The sequence below is a fragment of the Varroa jacobsoni genome, unplaced genomic scaffold, assembly GCF_002532875.2.
Source record: "Varroa jacobsoni isolate VJ856 unplaced genomic scaffold, vjacob_1.0 scaffold_1353, whole genome shotgun sequence".
NCBI classification, from domain to species: domain Eukaryota; kingdom Metazoa; phylum Arthropoda; class Arachnida; order Mesostigmata; family Varroidae; genus Varroa; species Varroa jacobsoni.
This window is the reverse complement of record NW_019214255.1, coordinates 80347-94657: the sequence shown is the minus strand read 5'-3', so window position 1 is coordinate 94657 and position 14311 is coordinate 80347. Positions and strand designations below refer to the sequence as shown.

The window sequence follows — 14311 nt, the reverse complement described above, 5'->3', positions numbered from 1 at the left end:
GAACAAGGTAATACAATACTTACACATTTCTTATATCTTTTCAAATAGTATATTACTTGCCTGATTAGATACATACGTGGAGCCACTTTTTAATGCGGTCTGATCAGCGATATTCAGTTGCTTTAGATCTTCGGCTTCTTTTCGTAAGCTCCATTTTGAAGCTGAATTTTACCCTAAAAACTAGACAGAAGGCAGTTAAGAGACATGATTGTGTTTTCTCGGAGGAACATCATGCCACGAATCCAAATAATCTACTATCCGTGTTTCCACAGATGACTTATCGTAAGCAACTCTAGTTATGTTATCAAACTGGTGCACATGGACCAGTTTGCCCTACGTCATCTTGCGTTTAATAATGATATCGTCTGGAGACTATCACTTAGATCAAATTAATAGAACTCTCCACTTTCAGCGCGACGCACTGAATAGGTTTTCCAGGCCATCAGGTGAAGGCTGGTCTGTACGATGCATTTTCCGTTTCAAAAAGTGTTCTTCTAAGTAACTTCGATTAACAGAAGTCATCATAAAATGCAAAGGCTTGATTCAATAGTGCTATGTTCTTCATGATCACTTTCTCCGATTATAACGCGTTCAAAGGTTTCTTTGGTCTCATCGGGGACAGATACTTAGAGTGGCTATAGATTTTTGGCGGATTTACACGGACCCAATGTTTACGCTGAAAAACTATGATTAGGAATGACTATTAGTTATTGACCACAAATGACAGTAAAGGTAGTGAAAGAAAATTAACAATAAGTTGAATGGTTGTCCTCATAGAATTAAATAAAAATATAACGAACGTAGCTTTCTTTCTGACTGATTGAATTTTATTAAGTTCTTTTTTTTTCTTATTATTTGCTGTGCGCAGGCCGACTGGGCCCACCGGGTGCTTTTGCAGAGAAGTGCTGCAGATCACCACGACTATTTTAATCGCCAATTTCAAAATGCTTAACCAGTCTTCAGTTAACGTGTGCATTGTTGTTATTTCACTCATATGCGTGTGTATCGCTGAGTACAGATCAAGTTAGTTCAGTTGATAAAAGCTATTGAACAAGGATAACCGTAAAATAAAATAAAAATAATTTGACACACTTGTTGCATTGTTGCTGTCATTGCCACTAGTGTTATTGCTGATGTTTTTTTTTAACTACGATAGTCGTTTTGTGGCGCAGCTTAACATGGCACACAAAATCCTCGATCTGTCCCTAGGTTGAATTCTTAATCCTAGCCGTTTAATTCAATAAAAGTTAGAAATAGTCACAATCATCTTTCATAGAAATTAACTCAGTTTTGTGCAAAAAAACGGATTTACTTTGCAATACTTTCTCAGAATGGCTCAGAAAAGCCTTCAACCGTCAATGTGTATATACATATATATATATATATATATATATATAGACATTGACAAATCTGCACAAACAACTTTACTAGCATTCAAGTTGGCTAACCTAAAGGAGAACATGTGAATGAATCGTCCGACTTTGCTGGTCTTTGGAAGGTGGGTTAGCTTGTCTTCTGAAATCAAACTGACAGTATCATTCCGATGTTTTTACGCCTCCTCATCACCGTCGAGATAACGTTAGTCACAATCAGATTATTCTGAAATCAGTTCAAATTCTCAATTATGTTGTTTCCAGCAAACATTTATTCCGATCAATTCTTGGGGCATGTGCCGCTCACCGGATATTGCAGCCACGATATGACAGAAATCGTGTTGCAGATCCACAGAAACAAATGATTGTCCCACGGTAGATGGGTGCCGTTCGAAATAACTGGCAACTTTTACTAAAGGAAATGTGTCTCCTTTTAATCTCAGTCGAAGGATGGCTTTGACACCATACTCATGCAATATTATCCGCCATATTTTAGCGCATTCCCCATGACTTTGTCCACGTGCCCTTCACTGCTACAAACCTTTCAGTTCTAACGAATTCATTGCGCCTCGATCAATTGCCCTGAAAATTGCCACTACTTAATATGCCTATATTTTGCGTTTTAGTAGTTACGTTTCGAAATCGAAGCATATAATAGTGCTGAACATATATTATCTTATTTTGGTCGTGGCTTCGTATAAGTCTATGAATGATTTGTCACTTTTATCGTTGTCGTTGACTTGCTTGGTGCGTAATGGCAAATCATCATAATAACAGTTAAAGAAAGTGCTGAGGTAATTACAAAAAAAAAACTTTTAAGCATTTCGAGGGGTAAGATGGAGGCTCAGGACAAACTGGTTTAACATCAATTAGATTTCCGGAGCGAGCTGTTGTGCTACGGTGTGAAAATATAATGGCAGTGGTTGGGAAGGCGCAAACACGAAAACGCAGAACAAGCCGGAAATGCCGACAAGGGCTGTCGTCGCAGAGTTCGTGAACAGGTCACGGTACTGAAAGTGCACGTACCTAGAATGAAATCAATAGAGCAACACGTCATTATGTAACGATAAGTAAGTGTCCCATTCAAGTTGTGGCAATTGATGCCACTTTCATAGTAACGTATACATTACCATTTGCTAGCTACATTACACGGCGCGTGCGCTGTTCGATTTCATCTAACGCATTCACTCTGCTCTTGCCATTTTGATTCACTGGCTGCCACCTCAGCAACAAACGATCCGATTCAATGACTCAGAGCAGTTTGGGGATACACAAGCATTATTATACGTTGCTTTCAGACATTGAATCTCAAACCCCTTCAATACATTTTCTGTCCCAACTTTTCCCTTCAATAACAATAGAATTATGCTTCAGCTATCGCTACATTCAATAAAAGGCCGTTATTAAACAACTAACCAGAATAGCACAAGCATGGCACCAAGTACGAGATATGCGAGAGAAGCAATATTCGCCTCTAATCGGGAGACGACAGGCGATACGTTCGAGGCCTGAGGAAAAAGAAACGCTATTTTTATTAACATTACTCATTAAGTAAACGATAGGCCTAAAATTTATAGGAGCAGAAGTAACAGTGCGCCTTGAATTTATCCGCTATTTGCTCCTCGTTTTCGAATCAGATCCAAATATAATATATTCAATACGACTTTCACACTCGAAGTACGAAATATGTACAGTCTACCTTACGAGAAAAGTTTAGAGCACATTTTTAATAAACTGTCACATATGTTTCGTAGTAGTTAATTTTTACGATCTTCAATTCGATATTTTCTAATCGTCATTGGCCATATAGCGAAGACAGCACGTAATGTCTGCCAACGCTTCTGAGTTGCTCGCTTCGATGACGGCGACTGAACTGATATAATATTTAAGTTTTGTCTAAACGCGTTGATTATTAATTACACAATGTTTTAAGTGTCAGTTTAAACGAAAACTAGCCACAAATGGATTTAGGCAGAATATCGGACTGTACCTTAGTATCAATGATGGCAGAAAGTAATGTCCATTGTGACCATTTCCTCTGTGGTAAGACAACGAAAAGAAATAAAGGCAATATTACATAGAATGTTTACCATTTGTTGCTGAACCTGCGCCGTCATAACAACTGGCGGGTTCGAGATCTGGACATGCAGAACGTTATTTGCTTCGGTTATTCCAAAATGCCGCAACGAAAGCGACTCGTCATGTAACAACTTTCCACACGAGATCAACCGAATCATCTGCGAAATATTCAGTTTTTTAAGCGCCTCGAATAATGTTTCTATCATAAAAGCAGCTTTTTGAAAAAGGCGTCAGTTGTAAAATAAATTAGGAACTACTTTAATGTAGAACTGCGTTTTCGCAGTGAGGTAAGTAAGGTGGTAAAGTTGCCGGCTTTTGACGTGGTTAATATTCTCTTAAGTTAATTCAATCTTATATACTGAGCCAGTTATTTAAAGATTCACTAGTATATTACAATTTGGGATTGATTGATGGTACGAACACTGCGAAAAGTACTCTTACGGTTAATTTTTATAAGTCTTATTGTAATATTTTATCGCCATATATTTTCGAAAATATATGTAAAAAGCAAATGTTTATAACAACTTTCTTTCGTACAAATGTTAAGATTTGAATTGGATTAATCGTCTGACATTTCAACTACGAGGCTTGTATTGTTCTACGTTCGGGAATTCCGAATTCGCCTGTATCAATACGATACCTTGCCAGCTTCCCGTTCCTCGGGAAAAAACCGATCTTTGAAAGCACCCACATTCGTGCTGAGAGTACACTCTACGTTCCGCTCTGTGTCATTCAAATATTTTAGTCGAATTTGAATCTGGAATACAACAGTATTTATTTTTTAACCGTTACATTTACGTTTTTCCTAATTACACGCAGGTATATCATAAACTATTATTTGTATAGAATAGATATAGTATCAGCATATCGCTGAAATCAAGAGAAAACGAAAAAAAAACTCATACCTAAAAGAACTTACTTCGGTGGTGCCTTCTGGTATCGCCTCAGATTCGGCTCCTTCTTCTGATAGTATTTGATTTGATTCCACTAGAGCACAACGAACAGACAGCTGATCTGTGCTTTCGGTAGTGTCCCGTGAGTTATCGCTCACTCTCGTCTCTGCTATCGGCCGAATAATTTCCGATATCTGAGAGATTGTCCACTAAATAAAGGAGGTAAATGCCAAAATTAGAAGCGCAATAGTTTGATCACACAATCCATATAAAAATGATAGACACTAAAAAGCGGCCTTTGTGAAGTTGTCATCGGTTTAGTCATCATCACTACTACCACTCATCTATTTACATGTAAGAGCACATTATCATTAATGGAAAAAAGGAAATGCTATTCTTAATAAATTGATGTTTTTTTTTGCATCAGCGTAATTGTTTACTGTTGTTGTCAAATGTACAGCCGTTTGCAATAAAAACAAATATCGCGCGGGGCCGCATCAACAAACTGTTATGTAAGCGTGTAAAACGGCTATATGAATACAGCTAAAGTACGTTGTCTAGTAAAGTTTGATTAGTTGAAACGTAAGTAAATACGTAAATAGAAGCTTGGGGCTTTACGTGGTATATCGTATTGTTGATACAATTAATCTTGATACATCGTGCCACGTTCATATAGGTCAATACCAATCGCATTCAATCGCCCTGCTGAAACATTATGAGTATCATTCGTACATGAAATTAAGAGATAGGCTTGTAATTTTCAAAAATCTGTGCCCACACAATATTGATAATGTGACTCATCTTAAACAAAAGTAACTCTTATATTTCTTGCCAATCAAATGACTGACAACTCGCTAAATCATGTAAAACTTGAAACACTTCTAGCTTTAGATCATGAATTACCCACCTTGTGACAGATATGTATGCTACATGAATAGACAAAGAGAGTAAAGATTTCTACCTGAATTACAATGACGACGAACAGTGCCAAAACTCCAATGAAAGCAATTAAAACTTCGTCTCCAACGCCCTCCACCAGTGTGGCCTCCATGGCCTCCACGGGGAGAGCACTCTGACAATATCTCCTTAGACAGAGCTGCTGTTAAGGCTATTACTCTGATAAGTGATACTCGTTGTCAGTTGAGTCACGATACTCGAATTTTATAGTCGTCTTGCGTACGTTTTTGTCACCACTGAGCCCAAAAACGATAACCACTTTGGTACTTGCAGACGTCGGCTTCGGACGCACTAGTCGACGCTCGATTGGCAGATTTTGTCTTTTGTATGCTCTGCGCTCATTAGGAAACTTCTAGTTGAATCGGGTGAGCAAATCACATAATGCTAACAAAAATAGTAACAACAACAACAGCCTCAATGCGGCGTATTCTTTTCTGAAAATCTGCCCAATATCCTCTTGGACAATAAACGATCACAACAATGACGGCGCCATCTTTATTGTTGACACATCAGCTGTTTGCAGCATAAGCCAAAGCAGCCGAATACAAGTAAAAATCAGCTGATTCTCACAGAGAGTAGTAGCGCCACCTATCTATGTTACACATGGCTGGTAGGCTTATAATGAATGTTGTTGAATTTGATCGTCTTGCAAATACCAACGTTGGAAAAACAAGCTAACAAAGATCTTTCGCTCGCTCGTTCGTTCGTTGTGGTGGGATAAAATTAACCCGATTGTGTGATCGGAAAGGACGAAGGCTTTAGGCTAAAATGCACGAACTCTAAAAATAATAAAAATGTTAAGCAGAGCTTGTGCATCCGCATTGAATAGGTTGCATAATGTTTTCGAGAAGCCAATAAAGTAAACTGTGCTTTCGACCTGTTTCTTTGCTATAACTAAGTGGCCGTTCTTGCCGGTTTTGCTGCTGCTGCTGCTGTTGTTACTGTTTCTGATCGGTTACGTTTTCTATATGGATATGGTTACTGCTCCACACCACCCTCTATGAAGCGGCCCGATTTACTGTTTCTACTTGGGTCACGAATCAAGCTCCTGGGGCACAGATTGGCCTGCTTGCTCTTACCACGGCTTGGCGGTAGCGCTCACCTGTGGCAAGGATTTTGCTGCATGGGGCTCGTAGACAAGCAAAATACAGGCAACGACATCAACACCATTTGGCGATAGGAAGCGAAAGGCAGCCGCTGGCGAAGAGTAGAAGAAAGGTGGAGATGGTCAAATCAACGTGCGGCTCGACCAGCGATCGCAGAACAGAGACAAAGTTGTCACTTAGAGCCGTCGACTCTTCTCTACCATAACGAGCACCAGCTTTGCACCTGCTGCTGTTGGTGACTTGTTATTGGACGACGACGACTTGTTCCGGCAGCCGGGCAAAGACTGTGGCAAAGCAGAAGCATTGGATGGGATGACTGCTGCTTCTACAACAGCACTAACAAACGCCAGCCGCTGCCACTCTGCAACCCGTCGCTGTAGCTGCTCGCTGGAATAAATGGTAAGCGCAGTGGATAGCAGGCGATAGGCAGCCAGACAAAGTTTTTCGAGCGCTGGCTACAGCAACATGAACTGGTACAAGCACGTTCTTTTCGTGGAGGCAATGAGTCGCGTTGTTAATAGCGGCAGACGAAGCTGTGACGGTCGCGCCAGGCGTAGCAGCTATAATTGAGCGAGTCGAACGAGCAAGTTACGCCGCAAACGTTGCTTGCAGTTTACTTACATGCCAATGCCCCACTCGGTCCGACGGCGACTGTTACGAGCTGTCATTTCGTTGAGAGTGGAGCAGCAGCAACGGCGGTGGAGGCCAAAGGCGGCTTACGTTACGGAGACGCACCGTTGTGCGACGCAACCTCAGTGTCCATCGCCGGACAGGCAACAATATCTAGCGATCAGTAAAGGGTTACGACTACCCGTGCACATGCTGTACGGGAACAAGCTACACGGCACCCCGGTGACAGCAGATCAGTGAGCGATCTCATTGTCCACGCAGTTCGTATATCGTACCAGTGAAGAAAAGTTACTGTTAGAGAAGACCGTCCGCTAAGTGTGTACGTGTGTGTGTACTTGCGTCATTTAGGCATTGTTCTCGTCTATCTGATGTGTAGCTAGGTCCTGCCTTTTTTTGGGACAGCTTGGGCAGAGCGCATACGCTGTTCAAGTTAAAGAAACAGACTTGAAAGAGCTTTTGTTTGGACAAGGTAACGGGGCGCTGCATACAAAGAGCCATCATGGTGAACTTCAGCAAGTTTTTGACTGCCATTTCAGCTAAAACCGGAATACCGACGGAGACGCTATCCAGAGGTTTGTGCACTGCACTTATGGCACTGTACGGTGCCCGGATTCTTTATCCACTTGCGCGAAGGGCTGCCCAGAGCGCAGGACACGAGCAGAGCAACAGCAAACCTGGTTCAGCTCTAGTCGAAAAGGCCGATGATGAACTCAAACGGTTACAGAAGGTCACTGCAGCGCAACCCGCAGTACAGTCAGCTCTTGAGGCGGTACTTCAGAGATTCGATAGGAAATTTCTCACGAGACTTCTCTCGTTGATCAATATCATGATTCCGTCGGTACATTCAAAAGAAGCTGCCCTTCTGCTTATGCATACAATGTCGCTTATCTCACGAACCTTCCTTTCAATCTATGTAGCTAGACTGGAGGGCCAGGTGGTAAAATATATCGTGCGTCGAGACTTGCAGCAGTTTGGCGTCCAATTATCGAAGTGGCTGTTAGTAGCTATTCCCGCAACATTTATCAATTCGCTTATCCGCTTTCTTGAAGGTCAACTCGCTCTTGCTTTCAGAAGTCGCCTTGTAAAGCACGCGTACTCGCTGTATTTTAAAAATCAAACATATTACCGAGTATCAAATCTCGATTCTCGCTTAGAGAATGCTGATCATTGTTTAACTGAGGACATTACGACGTTTGCAACATCTGTTGCGCATCTCTATTCGCACATTACTAAGCCGCTACTGGACATCCTGATCATCACCCTCACTTTGTTCAAAATGGCCAACGAAATGGGCGCTCACGGCCTTCCTGGTCCAGCCGTAGCAACTGGTTCGGTAATTTTGACAGGCCTGATCTTGCGCAAAGTAACACCGAAATTCGGCAAGATGGTTGCTGAAGAAGCCAGACGAAAAGCCTATTTAAGATTTGTCCATTCCCGGCTAATCGCGAATGCTGAGGAGATTGCCTTCTACGGAGGACACGAGGTACGTCACTGCATTTTATAAATATATATGAAATAAAAACCTCATTTTATAAATATTTATAAAATTATAAAAATAATTTGTATATTAATACATACACAAAATTTGAAACGAGAGATGTCTTTTAATATGGTTTGTCTATCTAACGTGTGGTAGCCAACATATTTAATAAGCCTAAGCCAAAGCATATATTAAGTCTATTAACAGAAGAGAATCTTAAGGCCGAGTCTCTTGGTTTCGATAGATGATAGCTATATTAGACCAATTCCAAACGAATGTTTTTCTGCTCGATAAAATCATAAAGCATTAAAATTGGGCTAGGAAAATTGTCCTGACTATTTTCATTTGTAGCAGTATAATGAAGCTCGGGAGAAACACTCTAAAACTTGGAAGAAAAGAATGACATGCGGAACCATTAAAAAAAAGCTTACGGCATGCACTTTAAATGAGTATATATTAACCGTTGCTGGTTGGTTATAAAGGAAGACATATAAATGTCCTAAACGGCTGCTAAGCAGAAGGACGACGAATTGTTCTCACTAAATATTGTCTTCCAAATTTTTGTAAACATGGAAGACTGTTTTTTGTCTTCGAAGATAGCTTAACGATACAATCGTTGTATTACACATTTTCAGCAATAATTTTTAAAGGTACTTGTTTTTAAATTTTTAAAATAGCAGACTGTCAATAATGATAATGTGTCAAACGTATTTCCTGACATATATGTGCAAGCGATGGTGAGGCAACGATATTCTATAGTCTCTAAAGCATAAGTTCGCACCAAAAATACTTTCTATTTAAATAAAAATACTTTTAGGTATATCCTACTCACAGCGCGTATGATGTACTTAAAAGTATTTTTTAACTAGCTGGCAAAAGCCTTTTTCCTTAGTGCCATCGTCAACAGGTGGTCAATATGCGCTGAGGCGCTAAAATATAGCCTGTCACCGAGTCGAAAGACGATCAACTCAGATGACATAATTACTAATTGAAGATTACTTTTGAAACCTAAAAATCCGTGGTCAGAAGTGCGAGTAGTTTTTAGGATTTTAGGAAGTTTCGGATAGAAAAGTCTCTTTCCTCCAATGGACGCAACAAAGGCGTAGGTATCATAAGTTTTATTATAAATAGGAAATATTGGCTCTATTCCAACTTTTTGTTAAGTATTTCTTAGTTCATATAAGTTTGTTTTTAGTTATGGCTCAGCAGGTTATTTAATTTTCTTCATAATTTTCTATCTACTATGCTAGCAATAAATTTTTGTACTCAACAGTTCTTTGGCGGAATTTGTTTATCGGGTCATTGCAAAACTATGCAGGTCTACAGATACTGTGTCGAGTCCTATTAGCATACCTGGTTAAAACGAATCGTATTAGTTTTCATCAGTGGTTTGCTACCCGGGTCCCTCTTTGTCTTCAGGGGCCAATACTTAAACCTACTAAAAATAAAGATGAGGCCTATACCGTCGTACTAGAAAACGCCCATATCAATATAACTATAATATTCATCATCTCTAGGAACACCACCCATATTGTTACTGTTGTTATTATGGTGTTTTTAAGGAAGGGTAGAAAAGTGGAAAGCCATTTGTGATTTCTGGAGATACGATCAAATCTGTGAAAATCCGTATATCTTTGCGTGGGTCCATAATAGAGTTAATGAGTTGTGAATCGACGTCGTAACGCCGCAACGTTCTAATAAACTGTCGTATCACGAGTGGCCTATTAATTCGAAGTCCTACTGTTTGCCAATAAACTCCGCTCAGTCTAATAATTGTTGTACACATTATTGTTAGGTCGCAATGGCCATAAGTGGGAAGCCCTGGTCATAATCAAATGCAAACGAGGCTTATGCCATTGAAAATTGCGCGCCCGTCCAATATAAGAGGGGCACAGGAAATGAACACAGCAACATATCTGGATTACAGATGGCTATACTAATTTAAAATAATTTACAGTATAAGGTATTGAAATCAGACAACCCTTTCATCTTGCTTAGAGGTCACAGCACAACAGACATATTAGCGTTATTCCACAAAAAGGATAATTAAGGTACAGTGCGCAATGAGGGACGCTTGTGCCGTTAAATCAAATCATAAGGCATAAATAGTTCACGGTGCTCGCTCGTCAATCTGATCAGGATATTAGATTGCTTGCGCAGACTGCTCATTAAATTATTAATTTGGGGCGCCTTATCGAGATTTGCTTTAGTTCTTTTTTGCCGTTAAGGTACTTATTTATCGACATATAAGGGCCTCTGGTCTTTAGTAGAATTACTTTTTTTTGTTCGGAACAATTTAGAAAATATTCAGCAATAAATTATCATTTTAAATAACCCGTCACTTATTCGCACTTTGCAGCAAGAGAAGAAACACTTTATGATAGAGGGAAGCCTGCGTATCAAATATGTTCTGATGAATTTTCGGGTGGCCCAATGCAGGTATGGCCTTGAAACGGCCACCCTTCGCTCGTCCGTCACCGTGTCTAAGTCTTGTTATGTTCGTTTTAGTTGGACCACTTTTCGTTGTTAATAACAATTTACGTTTGCCGTTCTCACCCCCTCCCCCAAGTAGTGATTTAACTCAATCAAATGCGCGACGTACATCTACTAACATCGTTAAAATAGAACTGTCACTTAGCGACTAGTTGGAACTTGACCCCTACAACTGTCACGCGATTTGATAACTCTCGATTGACTCGTCTCTAGAGATCTTATTTAGATAGAGGTTTGAAATATGACGGCTAGCTACAGGTGCGGAAATTTTCTAGTACGGCGCAACACGTTACGGATGTATTAAAACTTAACCTGATGGATATAGATGCAGAATGTAGGTTTTACTTTCCAGACATGGGTCAATTAATCTGGGGCTGCGGACGTGCGTACTAGTGATACGCATTTTTTTTTTGGATTTTGAACAAATATGATTAGCAGTAAGATTCTTGTTATGTTTGATCATAATTCCAGTACGTAAAGCTTGAAACGGTTGCCCTTTGCAGGCCTGCAAAGTTTTTGTCTATTTTGAGTAACCATAAGTGGTGACTCTATAGGTGACAGATAGAACATTGGGTATATTTATGTATTTATGTAGTTTGAAAAACTGGCAATTGGAGAAAATTCCCGCAGTGAAAGGCACTATGACGTTTACTACCATATTACAACGTGACAATATGAAAGATAAGTAACCAAAGAATGTTTAATTAAACTCCCCAGAATAACCGTGTTTATTGACAAGTATTTATGCGCACGCATGAGCCGTAATTCGAGTTTATAATAAAGGCCGTAAAGTCTGTAATTCGAAATTCTAAATTGTAGTATCTAATAAAAATAACAAAAGAGACAGTTGACATTATAAATAAAGAAAGTATCACGATCAAGAAGGTGGTGATGTGCCTATGACGAAACATTCATATAGCGCTAGCTATGTCTGCTTCACGATTCATTCCCAATCATCGAATGATTCTGCGTCGTCTGCCATTCTGTATCAACCAAACGAATGCCAGAGAAAGTTAGTCGGTCATGGCCCATAGAAGTGCGGTGACAAGGTTAGTCAAACCAAACGATAATCTATGAGCTTGATACCGATCTTTCTTTTTTGCTTCCTAGAGATATCTATTTGAGTAGATTTACAAAAAAAATTATTAACGTTTCATTCAAATACAGAAACTAAGATTTACAGGAAAGGGCATCGATGTCAATGCCCTACCCACTTCCTGCTATTCATAGCGCCATAATGAAATACCTGCATATGTCATATTTATAATAGAGATGATACGTATTAGTAGAATTGGACAATGAGAACATGGACAAAGCAATATAACAATGCGGAAGAAATTAAAAAAATTATTCTTAACGGGACCATTTAGAAGACGAGGCGGGCAATAACTGGTTTTGGAAGACCGCTTTTATAAACTGGGAAGTTTTGGCCCTGCAGTTTCCGATATCCTAACTTGAGGGCATATACGCTAGCATAAATGGGAATTATGTTAGTAATGATAGACGTTATATAATTCATTCTATATATTCATACACTTTTGAAATTCTAGAGTGTGAGTCACGTTTTAGACAGCAGTTTCAGTGTGAGACATATCGGTAGCCTTTCTGAAGTATTCCTCTAAGCGTGTGTGTCGCTAGTTTGACTATCACAGTAGCCTATACCGATATAAAGAGCCTAGCAGCTAGTGACTGCACCCGGCGGCATACTTTTCCTCTGTCTAGTAAATATCAGTGCATTTATGCCAAAACCATACGCAACAAACGGATTTCCTTGTAGTTGGCATTCTCGTTGCTGGCGATTTGAGCAGAACTTTTTTTTGGTCAACGACTTCTAAAAGTATACATTTGTTCTCAACATATAACTTGATCCAATCATTGGACTAGCCGTTTACTTTAATGAATCGCATGTTTAGGCGCGTATCACTCCAAACGATTTACTTATTCGAAAAAGTCTAGCGGTATAATGCGCCTATGTTCTGAAACGTACAGAGAATGACGAGAAAACATAAGGATTCCCAAAAGTGTGAAATATCTTGTTATCTTACCTGATTGTTTTTTAGTCAAGAACGGCACCTATCTGATGATTTCTGACTTTCGCTGCACCTTAAGCATCTCTATTAGTCGGCCTTAGCTCGTCTGCTACCGTTGCTTTTTAAGCTTTATATATATATATATATTCGTCTATTTTTGTTTATTCGAGTCCCTCCAATGATTATTTACGAGCGAATGGGGTTGTAATTGCACAGTGGCAGTCTTTTACGTGACTGCAGTTACAGCGAGGAGCCTGAGCGTGACTCTATAAATTGTTTGAGTTTGGCAGGTAGCCATAATTGCAGAAGCTGTTTGTCCAAATGTTTCTATTCTGGTCTCGTAGAAGTTTTGACAGTTGTCAATGTAAATATGTTTGTTATCAGAATTGTATCCATCAATCTATAGTCTAACAGTGGAGCAGTGAATATCGGAGCTTCTATTGACTGTGGCTTTCTTTGCGTTTGCGTATGGTTGATAAACTATGCAGAGGGCTTTTTTTTTTTATTTCTTTTATTTATTATAACTTTTATTTCAAAAGCATGGTACAACTATTGACGTTTTCATAGTTTCCGAATGGGAAAAGATTCAAATGCGCGATGGTGAGGTAAATATGTTCACTGAGACCATAAATTTCGAGTACCTGAATCTAGCTCGTCAAGAATGACGTCGCATCCCTCTAGGTGGTGCTACTCTCCTCGAATCTGTTTTTGTCCTAAGGAATGCAGGAAAACAGCTACTTCTAACTTACCAATCTATTCAATAGTATCTCACTTCAATTGTTCATCGTGTCACTTGAAATGAAAGATGTCGCCTCGAAAACTAGTTACTATGCTTGGAGTTTTATGTCCCCTATCGCCGTTAGGCCTAATTCCGTTAGACTTCCAGCAAGAAATGGAACTGTCTTACGACCGGAGTCAAACCTAAACCACAAAATGTCCGTAGGATCAGCAGACAAATATGTTACCTATCTAACTAATCAATGTGTAACCTAAACTTCCTGTCCTGATGTTGGCATTTGATTTATTCATTTAAGCGAACATTGATGATATGCTACTATTAATTTATGAATGTACTTTTGCTGATAAGGAAATGTCTCAATCTAGAATACGAAAACTTTGGATTGCTGCGTATGGTGGAGGCACCTGTACTAAATAATTGCTAAAAAGCATTAAACACATTAGCTCGCACTCAATAAAAGGCTCTTTTATATTGCGGGACATCCTTAGTGTGGCGAATAGTCACCAGAGCCTTTAAAATGATAGCCTATAT

General features: G+C 39.6%; 2 protein-coding genes across 3 annotated transcripts in view; one reads left to right on the top strand and one right to left on the bottom strand.

Moving 5' to 3' along the window:
* Positions 1–801: 801 nt before the first annotated feature.
* LOC111269101 (transmembrane and ubiquitin-like domain-containing protein 1) lies at positions 802–5773 on the bottom strand. The gene is made up of 6 exons (XM_022848464.2): positions 5307–5773; positions 4372–4554; positions 4093–4209; positions 3464–3610; positions 2790–2881; positions 802–2399 (listed from the first exon to the last, which is right to left on the bottom strand). The coding sequence occupies exons 1-6, from the start codon at positions 5394–5396 to the stop codon at positions 2243–2245; spliced, it is 786 nt and encodes a 261-aa protein (XP_022704199.1). The 5' UTR covers positions 5397–5773; the 3' UTR covers positions 802–2242.
* A 197-nt stretch (positions 5774–5970) lies between these two features.
* Positions 5971–14311, top strand: part of Abcd1 (ATP binding cassette subfamily D) — a 20494-nt gene continuing 12153 nt past the window's right edge. For both annotated transcript variants that reach the window (XM_022848462.2, XM_022848461.2), the window contains exon 1: positions 5971–8521. In XM_022848462.2, the coding sequence (XP_022704197.1) occupies positions 7538–8521 (984 nt within the window). In that variant the 5' untranslated portion in view covers positions 5971–7537. The remainder of the gene's footprint in view (positions 8522–14311) is intronic.